Here is a 16,794-nt window from a genome sequence, read left to right as displayed (position 1 = left end):
GCTGATTAAAGCCATTTGCGACAGCACCGACCACAGACAGAAGGCCTTGCCTAGCTAGCACACCCTTCTCAAGCCAAGCACCAGCTCTTGAAAAGCCTGAGGAAAGGGTAAAAACAACACAACCTTTCCCCTATAGGTGAGGGAACAAGGTAAAGGGTTTTGATAAATAGGTTCTATTGTTGAGGTACTGAACTGCTGGTGTATCGTTAGATGTTTTTACACTGTGTAAAATAGCAGGTAATAAATCCGAGCTGACATGTGGTTTGTGGTAACAGAACGCAAAGTAAAGTTTATTGGAATTTAACAGGTCTTTGGTATTTAAATATAGATCAAACCTGCTTATTTTTATATTTAAAACAATCTCAAGTTCCCCTCAGCCAAACCTACTGTATTTCTTCGATACTAAGACGCACTTTCCCCCCCATATAAACATCTCTTAAAACAGGGTGCATCTTAGAATCACGGGTGCGTTTATTATTTCTTAGAATCAAAGCTTTCTTTCTGTTGGTGGTACTGAAATTAGTGTGCGTCTTAGAATCGATGGTGTCTTAGAATCGAAGAAATACGGTATTTATACTCCTCCCTCCCCCTCTCTCACAGCATCATCAGCCACACCCACTCAGTCAAACATTCTGCACTCACTAGACATACAAAGGCAGACATACCTAAGGGACAGAAAGGTGGGTACCGCCACAGCATTCCTCACTATAGAAGTTGCCTGTGCCTTCTAGAGAGAGTGATGAATCCCAGAGTACCAAGTTGCAGACTTGCACACTTAGATCAGAGGTGAGGAACTTCTTTTCGGTCCCATCTGATAAATGTCTGGGGGTGGGGCACAGCATCTGGGGGTGTGGCCAAAGGCAGAGTGGGCAGGGCCAAGAACAGCTGCTTACACATTATAAAAAGAGAGAGACACTGGCTCTGGTGCTGGTGAAAAAGCTCTTTTATATTTTTTAATTTTTCTTGTTAATTTTTTTGTTTTAGAAACTTCACGGATAGCCCAATGTTTCGGATTGTGACAATCCTTCTTTAGGGGCTGTTTTACAAAGTCGGCTGATAAGCGTCCACAGTGAAGTAGTTTGCCTTGAAGCTGTGCTGGCGGTTTCTTTCGAGGGCGTTCCCTCTCCAAACTGCCAAGTCCCTCGAAAGAAACCGGCAGCACAGCTTCGAGACAAACTACTTCACTGTGGACACTTATCAGCCAACTTTTAAAAACAGCCCCTGAAGGATTGTCACCATCCGAAACGTTGGGATATCCGTGAAGTTTCTAAAAAAAAAAATTAACAAGAAAAATAATTTTAAAAAATATAAAAGATTTTTTTCACCAGCACCAGAGCCAGTCTCTCTCTCTTTATGTACATACGTTTGGCGCTTCTCCCTCCAACCCATTTTTGCTTACACATTATAAACCACAGAACTAAGTGGGACAAGTCTTTGCATCTCTACTCAGAAGTAAAGATTGAATCCCTCATCAGCTCCAAGCCCCACATCTCTCCCCTGAAAAGAAAAGCTTTTATTTCAGAGTTCTAGGAAGGGAGCCTTGCAAAAAAGGCAATTTTGACCCTTTTGGTGCTCCGTTTCAGCTATTTCCTTTCCCCCCTTCATTCTCCCCTTTCAGCACCCGCAAGAGTGTGCAGGGTTTGGGGCAGCTAAAATGTGTGAAGGGTTTGGGGGCCTAAAGTGACCCCCCGGACTTCTCAAACATGCTCACCCCTAATTTGGCTAAAGACCTTCCAAAGTTTGCTCAACTCTGCTCTAAACATTCACATCAATTTTAATGCATGAATGTTTTGTTTTATTAAGACAACATAACATACAACTTTAAAACAAGAAAACATGTGAAGAGGTTATCTTACAACTATACATGCTATCTAGGGGAGACATTTGTGAAAATCGTCCAAATTGATTTTGCAATATACTCCTGTGGGAAGGTGGAATTGGTCTGTGTCACTGTTATTTCTCGCATACAGAATAGTTATACCAAAAAGACCAAAATACCACTATGTGTAACTGTCCTCTGGACCGCTGAATAATTATCTTCTTGGATAACCTTTCTGCAAAGGCTGTGTCCCATAGTCTCCTGAACCATGATTTCTTTGGGATACGTGTGCTGTCTTTCCATCTTTTGGCTATTTCGAGTCAGCTACTAACAAGGAAGTAATCGAGTCTTTATAGAGATTGTCATTATTCATGGCCACAAAAATGTTCAGCAAAGCAAGTTGGGACCTAAAAATGAATGTTTGTTTTGGAATCAAACCTGATTCAGTTTGTAAGCTTGTACAAGATACTACCAGACCGTGGCAGAAGTAGGTACCTACCTACCTGTACCCTCACCAACATGTCCCAGAGGATGCACCTGTGATGCAGATGAGTTGAATAGGGGCAAAATGCCACCTGAGAATAAGACTTAAGACTACTTTTCTGAAATTTGGCCAAGATTGACCTCATAGTTGTTGTTGTTTTTATGACAAATACAGGACAATTCTGTATCTGTCATACTGCATTTGAGATCATTTCATCAAATGACTGTAAAACTGTAAACAGCTAAGGTTTAGTGTTATAAAGGATATTATTTCATATATGCCTGAAACAATGCGTTCCTTGTTCAAATGGGGAAAGTTCCTAGTAGCTCACCGTGTAACCTCAGGGTTTGTTATTAAAAGGTCTGATCTGATGGATCCTATGGCTTCTGCTTCACTGTGATGAACTTGTTCAGGTACCACACTTGGGTTGTCGTCTGACAGTTCAGAAGTATCAGAGTGCCTTCTGGCACCAAAATACTATTTTCAATCTCTCTCCCGTATGCCAGTAGTTTCCTGTTGCACGTCTTAGGGGTTTGCATTAACTGATGTTGATTCCCAGGATTTTGACGAATGTCTTGTGCTTTTACAGTTATTATGGGGCGTGGAGCTATGGCCCTAAGCTGCCGTTCCCGTTTGGCGACGCTACCACTGCCCGCTGTGTGACATTTCTTTTGATGTGAAATAAGGAAGCATCTCCTTGTATAGATCTTTCCACACTCTGAACATTTAAATGAGTTCTCCTTCATGTGAATTCTTTGGTGTAAAATAAAGTACGGGCGCCAACGGAAGCTCTTTCCGCACTCCAAACATTTAAATGGTTTCTCCCCTGTGTGAATTTTTTGGTGTCCAATAAGGGTTGACTTCTGACTGAAGCTTTTTCCACACTCCAAGCATTTGAATGGTTTCATGTGATTATTTTGGTGTCTCATTAGGCTTGCTCTCCAATTGAAGCTCTTTCCACACTCGGAGCATTTAAACACGTTGTCTCCTGTGTGAATTATTTGGTGTGCAGTAAGGTGTGAACTCTGATGGAAGCTCTTTCCGCACTCCAAGCATTTAAACGGGTTGTCTCCTGTGTGAATTGTTTGGTGTGCAGTAAGGTGTGAACTCTGACGGAAGCTCTTTCCGCACTCCAAGCATTTAAATGGTTTCTCTCCTGTGTGAATTCTTTGGTGTTGAATAAGGCATGAGTTCCAACGGAAGCGCTTTCCACACGGCAAGCATTTAAATGGTTTTCCCCTTCTGTGATTTCTTATGTGTGAAATGCGTTCTGAGCTCTGATGGAAGCTCTTTCCGCACTCCAAGCATTTAAACGGGTTGTCTCCTGTGTGAATTCTTTGGTGTACAGTAAGGTGTGAACTCTGACGGAAGCTCTTTCCGCACTCCAAGCATTTAAATGGTTTCTCCCCGGTGTGAATTCTTTGGTGTTGAATAAGGTTTGAGTTATGACTGAAGCTCTTTCCACACTCTGAGCATTTAAATGAGTTGTCTGCTGTGTGATATTTTTGGTGTGTCATTAGTTGTGAACTTTGGCTAAAGTTCTTTCCACATTCCAAGCATTTAAATGGTTTCTCTCTAGTGTGATTTTTTTGGTGTCTCATTAGGTTTCCACTCCAATTGAAGCTCTTTCTGCACTCTGAGCATTTAAATGGTTTCTCCCCTGTGTGAATTATTTGGTGTGCAGTAAGGTATGAACTCTGATGGAAGCGCTTTCCACACTCTAAGCATTTAAATGGTTTCTCTCCGGTGTGAATTCTTTGGTGTTGAATAAGGTTTGAGTTATGACTGAAGCTCTTTCCACACTCTAAGCATTTAAATGGTTTCTCTCCTGTGTGAATTCTTTGATGTAAAATAAGGCATGAGTTCCGAGGGAAGCTCTTTCCGCACGCCAAGCATTTAAATGGTCTTTTCCTTCTGTGATTTTTTTGGTGTGAAATAAGTTGTGAGTTCTGATGGAAGCTTTTCCCACACTCACAGCATTTAAATGGTTTCTCTCCTGTGTGAATTCTCTCTTTTCCTTTGTGTATTATTTCTTGGACTGAGATTTCGCAGCTATCACCGTCCTGAGAAACAGGGGCTTCATTCCTTCTATGGTTTTGTGCTTCATTTCTCGCTGTTGCCAATGACGCCTTGCGTACTTCTCCTTCATTCTCACTGACATACCCATTGCCTCCTGAAAAGGGGAGAGACAACTGAGAAGAGGCCATGAAGGAAACAGACCCTGAAATCAAAGCAATACCTCTGTTAGTTAACAGTTGTCTTGTAAGAGCGATTCCATTAGACTGGAGTGGAGGGAAAGACGAGGCCAGCTCCATCAAGTCCCTTCCTCTCCCTCAATTGTTTCCATAAAAGATAGTTGTTGTATGAACTTTACAACTTTAAGATTGTTCTCCCCCTTTTCTCTCACCATTGGCCTTTTCCCTTTGTGTTGCGTCTTTTAGATTGTCAGCCACTTTACAAAAGCTGTCTTGTTCCTTTCAGCTGGAGAACGGAGTCAACATGGTTTAATCAATCAATCAATCAATTAATAAATTAAATATCTGTGTTTGTATTAAACATATTATGCTGGTTTGCATGAACTGGTAAGTAGATTGCAGTCCATAGACACTGAGCTGCAGTTCTCAAAATAAGGCTTTTTGCAGTCTCAGGCCAGCCAGGATCTCTAAATGAATTTATTTATTTGATAACACTATAATCCCTCCGCAACACTTTCCATGTAAAATGCTCAATGGGTGTTGTTACGTATTTAAATTGAAAAACTCCAAGTGTTCTGCTCTGCTCTCTTAAAGATGGAGAGGATATAGCAGGAGGGACCCACAGCTCAGTGGCAGACTCTGTGCTTTGCTTGAAGGGAATGAAGGACTTTGGAATAGTGCTGACAATCAGAGCAAACTTTACTGCACAGATGTATAGAATCATAGAATAGCAGAGCTGGAAGGGGCCTACAAGGCCATCGAGTCCAACCCCCTGCTCAATGCAGGAATCCACCCTAAAGCATACCTGACAGATGGTTGTTCAGGTGCCTCTTGAATGCCTCTAGTGTGGGAGAGCCCACAACCTCCCTAGGTAACTGATTCCATTGTCGTACTGCTCTAACAGTCAGGAATGTAGGTAAATTTGCCCAAGTGTTAATTTTCTATGAAAGGGAATATACAGGGAAATGAATTATCACTTTTCCCATGTTTTATTAGATAGCTACCCCACCTTTTGATGATCGGGAGGAAGATAAGGCCTTCCTGCCTTGTTTGTGGACTCCCTGGGGGCCTCCGCTGACACATGTGGAAAGCCACATGCTGGACTAGATGGACTTTGGGCCAGTCCAGTAGTTCAGTGCTGATAGCCTGAAGTATGTGTCTGATATTGGAGCCTTGGAGAATTCCACTTCCACCAAAAGTGAGCGAAGAAGCAGCAATTCACACCCAACCAGACATCACAAAGACACTGTGTCCTTGAGCAATGCCTATGTACTAAGAGTGTCCTCAGAAGAGATCTCAGAAGCTACCCAGATAGGAAGAGGAGGACAATGCTTGCTAACGTAGCAAGAGTGCAGGAGGAGGCTGCAATGAACTTTTAGCTCTTGGAAAGTGAATTTATCAATCACAACAAAGAAGGAAAAGCCTTACTCAGAGAGGCCATGATGTCACAAATCTCTTCGGTGACTTCTCTGTGCAGGGCTCTTTGGTCCGGATCCAGCAGAGCCCACTCCCCTTGGTTAAAATGGACAGCCACCTCCTCAAAGGTCACCTGAAAGAAGAAACATCATACATGAGGAGAAAATTCTAACCCCAATCAGAAAGGAAAACGACGTAGCTCATGGTTGCACTATGTATTAATTTAACATATTAACTGTGCTTTTAAAGCACCTAATAACCCATTTCTTTGTGTGATGTGCAATAACTGAAAAACTCCAGCACAAACATTTACTACTACTACTACTACTACTACTACTATTATTATTATTATTATTATTATTATTATTATTATTATTATTATTTATATAGGACCATCAGTGTACATGGTGCCGTACAGAGTAAAACAATAAAATAGCAAAACCCTGCCACATAGGCTTACATTACTCTAAGGTAATAGCAGTAACAAAGAATAAAACCATTACAATATTATCAAACCAAATTAAAATCAGCAGAAGGCCAGAGTAAAAAAAAAAGCACACAAAACAGTTCTGAAAATGCTTGAGGGAATAAAAAGGTCTTTACCTGGTGCCAGAAAGGCCACAACAGAGGCGCCAGGAAAGCCTCTCTGGGGAGAGACTTCTACAGACAGGGTGCCACCACTGAAAAGGCCCTCTCTCTTGTAGCCCCTCACCTTGGGAACCTGGAACAAGGCCGCAATGGTATTTACCTACCCTTCATGCCAGGGTAAGTAACCTGGCCCCAAGTGGTTTAAGGTTTTAAAGCTTAAAAGAAGGACTTAGAATTGGGTCAAGATACAAACTGCCAGCCGGTGAAAACGGAGAAGTGCTGTCATTATACCATCACATTGGCCCTACAAGATTGAAGCCTTTATGCAAGGCATTCACAGTCTCCTTAGTGGGCAATGTTGACAGGAGCAAAGGGAACAAGGACAGATTCTTTCAGGCCCAGGTAGATGTGCAGGAGTTACAGAGGAGGAAAAGACAACACCTCACTGATCACACGCCCTACCTGATCCAGTCTCCCAGAAACTGTTCCAAGCAGATCGCAATGAAGAGATGAGCTGACACGTATTTTCCTCATCCTTTGTCCATCTCCTGTGCGGTAAACAAAAGGTGAAAGCAAGATTCATTTTACTTTCCTTATATTTAATTTCTAGTTCAAGTTAAAGCGTAGTTGCAAAAATGAAGCCCAAACTGTACCGTTCATGCACAACAGGGAGGTATCAGAAGAGCCAGTGTGGCAAAGTGGCTAAAGTGTTGGGCTGGGAGTCATGAGATCCGGGTTCTAGTCCCCACTCGGCCAAGGAAACCCACTGGGTGACTTTAGGCCAGTTGCAGACTCTCAGCCCAACCCGCCTCACAGGGTTGTTGTTGTGAGGATAAAATGGAGAGGAGGAGCCTTATGTATGCCGCCTTGTGTTCTTTGGAGGAAAAAAGGCAGGATATATGTGCAATAATAAATAAAATAAATAATAGAATAAAAGACAGAAATAAAAGACAGAAATAAATAAAAGGCAGAAACAAACTACAAAGTGATCTTGAGAGGCTGGAGTGCTGGGCTGAAAACAACAGAATGAAATTTAATAGGGATAAATGCCAAGTTCTACATCTAGGAAATAGAAACCAAAGGCACAGTTACAAGACGGGGGATATTTGGCTCAGCAATACTACAAACGAGAAGGTTCTTGGAATTGTTGTAGATCACAAGCTGAATATGAGCCAACAGTGCGATATGGCTGCAAGAAAGGCCAATGCTATTTTGGGCTGCATTAATAGAAGTATAGCTTCCAAATCATGTGAGGCACTGGTTCCTCTCTATTCGGCCCTGGTTAGGCCTCATCTAGAGTATTGCGTCCAGTTTTGGGCTCCACAATTCAAGAAGGACGCAGACAAGCTGGAGCGTGCTCAGAGGAGGGCAATCAGGATGATCAGGGGTCTGGAAACAAAGCCCTATGAAGAGAGACTGAAAGAACTGGGCATGTTTAGCCTGGAGAAGAGCAGAATGAGGGGAGACATGAGAGCACTCTTCAAATACTTAAAAGATTGTCACACAGAGGAGGGCCAGGATCTCTTCTCGATCCTCCCAGAGTGCAGGACACGGAATAACGGGCTCAAGTTAAAGGAAGCCAGATTCCAGCTGGACATCAGGAAAAACTTCCTGACTGTTAGAGCAGTACGACAATGGAATCAGTTACCTAGGGAGGTGGTGGGCTCTCCCACACTAGAGGCCTTCAAAAGGCAGCTGGACAACCACCTGTCAGGGAAGCTTTAGGGTGGATTCCTGCATTGAGCACGGGGTTGGACTTGATGGCCTTGTAGGCCCCTTCCAACTCTGCTATTCTATGATTCTATGATAAAGAACAGGCTGTGGCCCTCTTATATGTGACAACACTTTAAGTTCTTGAAAAGTGCTATCATATTCCCCTCTCAATCTTATCTTCTCAAGGCAGAATATACCCAGTTCCTTTCATCTTTCTTTGTAGGTCTAAGTTTCTTGTCTCTGGTCATCTTTGTTGTCTGTCCCTGAACTTGTTCCAATTTATCGGAATCCTTCTTAAGTGTGATGTCCACAGTATTCAAAGTAAATTTGACCGATGTGGAAAAGACTGTGATTTTGAAATTATACTTCTACTGATGTGACCTGTAATTATATCCCCCCCTTTTTTTTTTGCAGCATCATGGGGCAATTTGACAAAAAGCATGCTGGTGTCAAGGTATAATATTTTCTCAGCGTTTCCCAACCTAGGAAAAAAAAAAATAACCCAATGAAAAATGAATGTAGAATCTGCTGTAGAATCTTCCCAGGTATTGATGTCAGACAGACTGGTCAATAAATCATTGTATATTCCATTTCCCTCTGTTTGAAGATACTGTATAGAGTTTCACATTAAGAAACTATGTTTAAATGTCTCCAAAGACAGAAGTGAAGACTGCCTATATAAACCAGTGGAATTAATATAGCTGAGGTTGGGCCGTAGCGACACCCACATGCAAAAATAAATAAATAAATATCCCCAATTGAAGAAAAATGAAATCCCTAAAGAGCCCAGTGAGGGCCAGAGTTGGTGAAGCTCTGAACAGAAGCACTCTACACGGCGACATTTTATTGGTTCCCAGTTGTTTATTACAAGCCTATAAAGCCTTACACGGCTTGGGACCACAATACCTGATGGAACACCTCTCTGGACATGAACCTACCCATACACTGCGCTCAACATCTAAGGTCCTCCTCCGAGCGCCTACTCCAAGGGAAGCTCAGAGGTTGGCAACAAGGGAGAGGGCCTTTTCAGAGGTGGCCCCCCAATTCTGGAATGATCTCCCCGATGAGGCTTGCCTGGTGCCAACATTGTTATCTTTTCGGCACCAGGTCAAGACCTTTCTCTTCTCCCAGGCATTTAGCAGCATTTAACAACATATGCTTAAGTTTGTTTGTTTTCTTAATAGACCCCAGAACTGTTGTTGCTTAAATGGATATTGTTGTTTTATACTGTTCTTTTATATATATTTGATGGTTTTAAATTTTGTACACTTTTTAATGTTCACTGTTTTTAACTTTTGTAAACCACCCAGAGAGCTTCAGCGATGGGGCGGCATATTAATTTAATAAATAAATCAAATAAATCAAATAAATAAATACATTTATACCTCAACTTTAACCAAGCTCGACCCACAAAGCAGCTTTCACATCTTTCCTTAGGGTGTTATTTGGTGTTCCCAAATGTGTCTCTGGAGCTGTCCTTAAGTTAGAGGCTGGACTGAATTCTGTAAACTGTCTGGCTTGGATCCATGCTTATTAAATTCTTTTTTTTTTTTTTTTTTTTTTTAATAATTTTTATTCATTTTCAACACTATATAAACATAAATGAACATTTCCAAAATATAATTGAAACAAACACAATAAGAAAAAGAAATACATCAAATATCTGCTTCATACATATTGAATAATTGTTGAGTACAAATATCAAAAACTATTACATATGCCTTATCACACTACAACATTTTCATTCTTAACATAAAAGTGCACCCCCCACCTCGGGATCATTCTTGAGTCCAAAATCTAATCGTTTCTTCTGATGGTGGTTTCCCATTTCCCTTAGTAAACACGAACACTAGGAACTGTTTCCAAATTCCTTCGAACTCATTTATTTTAGTTACGCCTTTTCTCCACTTAATATTACATGTCAGTTTATCATTAATGGCTATATCCCATACTACTTTATACCACTCCTCAATAGAATATTCCCCTTGGATCTTCCAGTTCCTAGCTATCATCAATCGTGCTGCAACCAACAAACTCGATATCAGCTCTATAGTTCCTTTTCCACACTTTATATCTTCAAATAGTGACAGCAATGCTATTTTTGGTGTTTGTTCTATTTTCATTCCCACTATTTCTTCAATTTCTGAGAACACCATCTTCCATAATCTTTGTACATATTTGCATTGCCACCACATATGTAAATACGTTCCTTTTTCCCCACATCCTCTCCAACAATTTGCTGAATGTTGATCACTTATCTTGTTCAATCTAACCGGGGTTAGGTACCACCTCCATAAAATTTTAAAATAATTCTCCTTTATTCTTACTGATAAACTTCTCAACACTCTTTGTTTCCATAGTCCCTCCCAGCTCTGTCGCCCTATTTGTATCTTCAAATCTGATTCCCAAATCACTTTCTCTGTATTCTCTCTAAACTCCTTCTCTAACAATATTTTATATATTTCACTCATTAATCCTTTTGAAACTATACTACCTCCTTTTCCTTTCTCCTTACTTACTACTAATTCTTCAAACCTCGTCATCTTTCTGCACATTCTATTATCTTTAATCCACTTTTTATTCCATTGTTCTAATTGACCATATTCTAGCCAAGATAGCTTCTTCTCCTTTAACAAATTTTCCATATCTTCTCTTGTTTTAATATCACTTACCCAATCCTTTAATTTTATTTTATTTTTCTCTTTTAATATTTTACATAATCTACCCTTTAGATCCTCTGGGAAATTCTTTAACATTATTATCGGTGCTAAGGGAGAGTTGCTCGGAAGCAGCTTCCCTTTAAATTTGCTCCAAATTTCCCATTGAGTCCTCAGGAGTGGATTATCTATACTTCCAACCCATTTTCTTCCTCCATCTTTAAAAAAAACATTCTCCAGATTCATCTCTACCTTACTTATGATTTTTTCTTCCATCCAGTATATATCTCCTACTCCCATAATTGCTTCTACAACATGTCTTAATCTATTTGCTACGTAGTATAATTTTATGTTTGGGAGACCCATTCCCCCCTTTTTTTGGCTTAGGTACCAATTATTTTTATTCACTCTTGCTCTCTTTTCTCCATTACAATATTTATTAATAATATTTTGCCAACTTTTTATCTCGGTTTCTGATATTTTTATAGGTAGCATCCTAAATACGAAATTAATTTTAGCTAGTATCTTCATTTTTATCAAAGCTATTCTCCCAAACCAAGATAAATTTAATCTTTTATATTTCTCCAATTTCTCTAATACCTCCTTCTTTAACCTCGTTAAATTTTCCCTTTCTAAATTCTCTAGATTTTTTGTAATTTTAATTCCCAAGTATTTAATCTCATTCTTAACTTTCAATTCCATCCCCTTAAATTCCCAATCCTTTTCTTCCTTCTTAGTATAGTTAAACAACATCATCTCTGATTTAGACCAATTTATTTTTAACCCTGTAATTTCCTCAAATTCCCTCAACTGATATTTAATTCTTTCTAATTTTCTTAATGGATTCTTAATGGTCAATAAAGTATCATCCGCAAACATGTTTAGCTTTATCTCCCTTACCTCTCCAATTCCTTCTAATTCTTTATCTTCCCTTAGTGCCTTCGCCAAAACTTCCATAACCATTACAAAAAGGACCGGCGAGAGCGGACATCCTTGTCTTGTTCCTCTGGCTAGTCGTATCTTTTCAGTAAGTCCGTCATTTACCACCACTACCGCCGTATTTTGGGAATATAACTGTTCTATTACATTTTTAAATTTATTTCCAAATCCCAATTTATCTATAATACTCTTTAGTGCCTGCCAGCTCACACAATCAAAAGCTTTAAAAATATCTAATGCCATAATACCTGCCTTAATATTTGCTTTTTTTATTACATTTATTACATTTAAAACTCTGCCCACTAAATTATGCATATGTCTTCCTACCACAAACCCACATTGATCTGCTCCTATATATTCTGCCAAAAATTTATTTAATCGTTTGGCCATAATAGATGTAAAAATTTTAGCATCCTGATTTATTAAAGAAATAGGTCTATAAGAATCAGGATTAGTCAAATCTTTATCTGGTTTTGGGATCAGAATTATCACTGAATGTTCCCATGATTCAGGTATCTTCTCTCCTGATAATATCCTATTATAAAGTTCCATTAATTTTGGAACTAAACAATCTTTGAAGACCTTATAATATTCTGGACCCAAACCATCTGCTCCTGGTGATTTACCCACTTTTAACTTATCAATAACTTCTTCAACTTCTGTTTGAGTTATTACTGACTCCATTAACTCCTTATATTCTGATTTTATTTCCTTCTTTATAAACCTTCCAATATACTCCTCCACCTTTTCTTGTTGAATTTCTTTACCCTTGTACAATTCCTGATAAAATTCCTGAAAAATTTTTATTTTAGCTTTCATTGCATGACAATAATTCCCTCGACTATCTTTCAACGTTTCTATCCCATTCCTCCCTTTTTCTTTTTGTGTGAGCTTGGCAAGCAACCTCGAGTTCTTGTCACTGTTTTCAAAATATTCCCTTTTCATATACATTAAATTCTTTTGAATCTCTTCTATATTTAAGTTTTCTAATTGTTTCTTCTTAGCTTGTATTTCCACTAATTTATATTTATCTTTACTTCGCCAATATCTTTCCTCCAAGTTTTTAATTTCTATCTCTAACTTTTCCTGTTCTGCACATTGTTGTCTTTTTAAACTACATGTTTCTCTAATACAGATTCCTCTTGCTACAGCCTTCATGGTGTCCCAAATGACTGACCCAGCTGTTCCTCCTTTTTCATTAATTTCCCATGCCTCCGACAGTTCCTTCCGAATTTTATCTACTATTTTATTGTATTTCAATATCTTTGTGTTCAACTTCCATCTATATGCCTCTTTATAATCTTTCTTAACTGTAAATTCTAAACTTAACAAGGCATGATCGGTTACTTTTATTACCCCCATTTCCATTTTACAAATCCTCGTTGCAAAGTCTTTTGAAACAAATATATAATCTATCCTGGAGTATGTATGATGAACTGGGGAAAAATATGAAAAACCAGGCCTATTCCCGTAAAGTAAGCGCCACGAATCTAAATAATCATTTTCTTTTACTAATTTATTCAATATAGTCATATTGTTCCTCTTTTCAGCATTAGTGGGATTTGACCTGTCCCTTTTATTATCCATAACCATATTAAAATCCCCAGCTAATAATGCACACCCCTCCTTAAATTCTTCTATTTCTTTGAACAGCTTTATAAAAAATTCTCTATGCCTCTCATTTGGGGCATAAACATTAATCAAAGTATAAACCTTTCCCTCAATTTTACCTTTTAACATAAGATATCTACCCTTATCATCCTTTTTTACCTCTTCTAATATAAACCCACTTTTTTTTGAAATCAAAGTGGCCACTCCATTTTTTTTTGATGTCCCTAATGATTTTTCATAATAGGCTAACCACTTTAATTTTATCATATTCGAATTCTCGGAGCCTTGGTGTGTCTCTTGGATCATTATAATATCTGATCCCTCTTTATTTAGCATTTGTTCTATTCTCTTCCTTTTCACGACTGCCCCTAAACCTTTAACATTGAGTGTTGATACCTTTATCTTTTTATCCATAATCACCCTTTTGAAATCTCTTCCGATCCCTTGTGCTCAGCAATTCAAACTTGCTTACATAAAAACACAAACTCCATACATAAAACCCACACCCTCTTACCCCGATCCCTCCTCCCCTACCTTCCCCCCCTCCCCACCCCCCCACTCTAATCCCCCCCCCATATCCCCGTGAGTCTAATACTCCAGCCATCTACTTTAAAGGGGGAGGGGGGAGGCAGTGCTGTGCCTGGCCGGCAGGTCTCTATATTAGCATTTTTATTTGCAATTATCTCCAACATAATTAACAATTCTCTTACTCTCCAGATGTCCCAGCCTCATTCCCTCCCCCACCCACTCCAGCCCCATCTGCTTCCCCATCCAGACCCAGCCTCTTCAGCAAATCTTTACCTTGATCCAATGAGGTTACTCTGTATTCCCTCCTCCCATATGTAAATCTTAAGAAAACCGGGTAACCCCATGCATAAGGAATTTTATTCTTCATTAATGTTTCCGTTATTGGTTTAAGACTACGTCTCCAATTTAATGTGCGTTGAGAAAGATCATTGTAAATTTGCACTGGTTTGCCTTTACACTGTATCTGAGCCTTAGATCTCAATTCTTTCATAATTTGCTCTTTTTTGTAATAGTTGCCAAATTTCACCAATATGTCTCTAGTCCCTTTGTAGTTTTCCCCCCCCCACACGGTGTACTCGGTCCAGATCCGATCCATCTATTGGAATGTCAGGCGTCAGCTCCTTGAACCAGTTCACGATAATTTCTCTAAGATCTTCTCCTTGCGTCTCCTTCAGCTGCTTTATTCGAAGCGAAGATCTACGAGATTGATCTTCCAAGGCGATCAAACGCAATTCCCATTCTTTAAATTGTATATTAGTTGATTTTTCGAAAGCCTCTTGTTTCTTCTGGTCCAGATCCACTTTAGCCTCTATCTTTTTGATCTTATCTGAATTTTCCATCGTTTTATCCATAATAGTACGCATTTGTTTTCTGAATTCACTCATTTGCTGATCCATTTTTTTAAAAATAATCATGTTATTTTCTGCTATAATAGCCTTGATTTCCATTAAAGAGGGAGGGTTACTACCACTTTCTTTCCCCCCTTCTGCCATGTTTCCTTCTTTATTTGGTATTGTATCCAAAGAGACTGGGTCTATCTCTTCCTCTTCCTGTTCAACTCCAGGGGCTGTACTTCCCAGGAAGGAGAGGTAAGCCAAATTATGATTTGAAGGTTTCTTTTTTTGTTTATTAAGCTTTTCCCAACTTTTGATCTTTTTTTTAACGTTGGGCATGGGTCCCTTCTGGGTAGGGCATAAATCTTAGGGTCCAACTCTCTTCCTTAGCAACTTATGCTGGCTTCTCTATTATATAGCACTCACAGCTCCTTCTTCACGAGGAGGGGGGAAAAATCCAGTTCACAACAGCATTCACTAGAGGGGATCAGATTTAATCACTCAAAGTCTCTCACATCCCACATCTCCCTCACCGAATGCCAAATGCAGCTTTTTTCACCCCTTCACCCCCCTTCTCGCCACGCCAATAAATCCAGTCAACCACTTTAACCTTAGAAAGCCAGCATTCCAATCGTTCCCATGTGAGATAAAGATGAGAGGTTATATCACAGATCAATGTCCAGCAAACATAAATTCCTTCTTTTTAAACTGCGTCAGTCAGCGTTTACTTTCACTTTTCATAGAGTTGCCGTTTAGACAGACATTGCATTAATCATAGTTCATCTCACCTCCCTTCTCCAAATCTCTCCACTTTCCCGGCTCCTGTTGGTTTTATAATCATTTTCTGTCAGTTGCTCAAAGATTCATGCCCATTAAAAGAGAGATAATTGCCTTTTCCGGCAAGCGCCGTTCAGAGCCTCAGAAGAAACCCGCCATCGCTCAGGCTGCCAAGCTCCGCCCCCCCGCTTATTAAATTCTGGCTTCGCTGCAAATTGGCACTTCCAAGAAATTCCCTGGTATCCAAGATCCTGTCAGACCATTTTGAATCTCCCTGGTCAAAGGCCTTGACAAGCAAAATCAACTCAGTAGGTCTTTCATCTCCTATGTGACTATCAAGGGATCTAGCAAGTGCCAAATCTGACCGACGAGACCACATCACGCCAGTCCTTTTCCAGCTTCATTGGCTGCCAGTCCAGGTCCGGGCCCGATTCGAAGTGCTGGTATTAACATTTAAAGCCCTAAACGGCTTGGGGCCAGGCTATCTGAAAGAACGCCTCCTCCCGTATGTACCTGCCCGGACCCTAAGGTCATCCTCAGGGGTCCTTCTCCGCGAGCCCCTGCAAAAGGAAGTGAGGCAGGTGGCTACGAGGAAGAGGGCCTTCTCTGCTGTGGCATCCCGGCTGTGGAATGAGCTCCCTAAGGAGGTTCGCTCGGCACCTACATTATATGCTTTTAGATGCCAGGTGAAGACCTTTTTATTCTCCCAGCATTTTAACAGTCTATAAATACATTTTAACTTGGTGTTTTAAATTTGTAATTTTGCATTGCTGCTGTTTTTATCTGGTTGAGCTTTTTTATTGTATTTTATATTATGGTTTTATACTGTTGTTTTATACTTTGAATGTTTTTAATTTTTGTGAACCGCCCAGAGAGCTCCGGCTATTGGGCGGTACAGAAATGTAATAAATAAATCAATAATAAATCAATTGCAAAACAGAGGCTGCTTGACATAGATATGCAAGACCTTCCGAGTGCTGCTCGGGGTCCATGCTCCCCCCAGTCCTTAGGCTCACCAATTTCCTTTTGCAAAGATGGGGATACCCTACCTGCGCTGGTTAACAATTCCCAAATACAGGAGAGCATTCTCACTAGCCAGACTTAACATCCTTCCCTCCAAACGTTCAGATGGCAGATACAATAAAATCCCACCGGTCAACAGTTGCTGTCCCTGTAAAAATACCGAGGTGGAAACCATATCACATGTGCTACTGTTCTGTAGATTTCATCAAGT

The 16,794-nt window shown here is 40.0% G+C and overlaps 1 protein-coding gene across 1 annotated transcript in view; it reads right to left on the bottom strand.

The window, feature by feature from the left end:
- Positions 1-1,834: 1,834 nt before the first annotated feature.
- Positions 1,835-16,794, bottom strand: part of LOC134396488 (zinc finger protein 721-like) — a 36,211-nt gene continuing 21,251 nt past the window's right edge. Inside the window, exon 8 of the mRNA XM_063123010.1 lies at positions 1,835-4,303. Coding sequence (XP_062979080.1) covers positions 2,681-4,303 — 1,623 coding nt within the window. The 3' untranslated portion in view covers positions 1,835-2,680. The remainder of the gene's footprint in view (positions 4,304-16,794) is intronic.

This window comes from Elgaria multicarinata, chromosome 3, assembly GCF_023053635.1.
Source record: "Elgaria multicarinata webbii isolate HBS135686 ecotype San Diego chromosome 3, rElgMul1.1.pri, whole genome shotgun sequence".
NCBI classification, from domain to species: Eukaryota; Metazoa; Chordata; class Lepidosauria; order Squamata; family Anguidae; genus Elgaria; species Elgaria multicarinata.
Note: the sequence above shows the minus strand (reverse complement) of the source record. Positions and strands in the feature narration are given on the sequence as shown.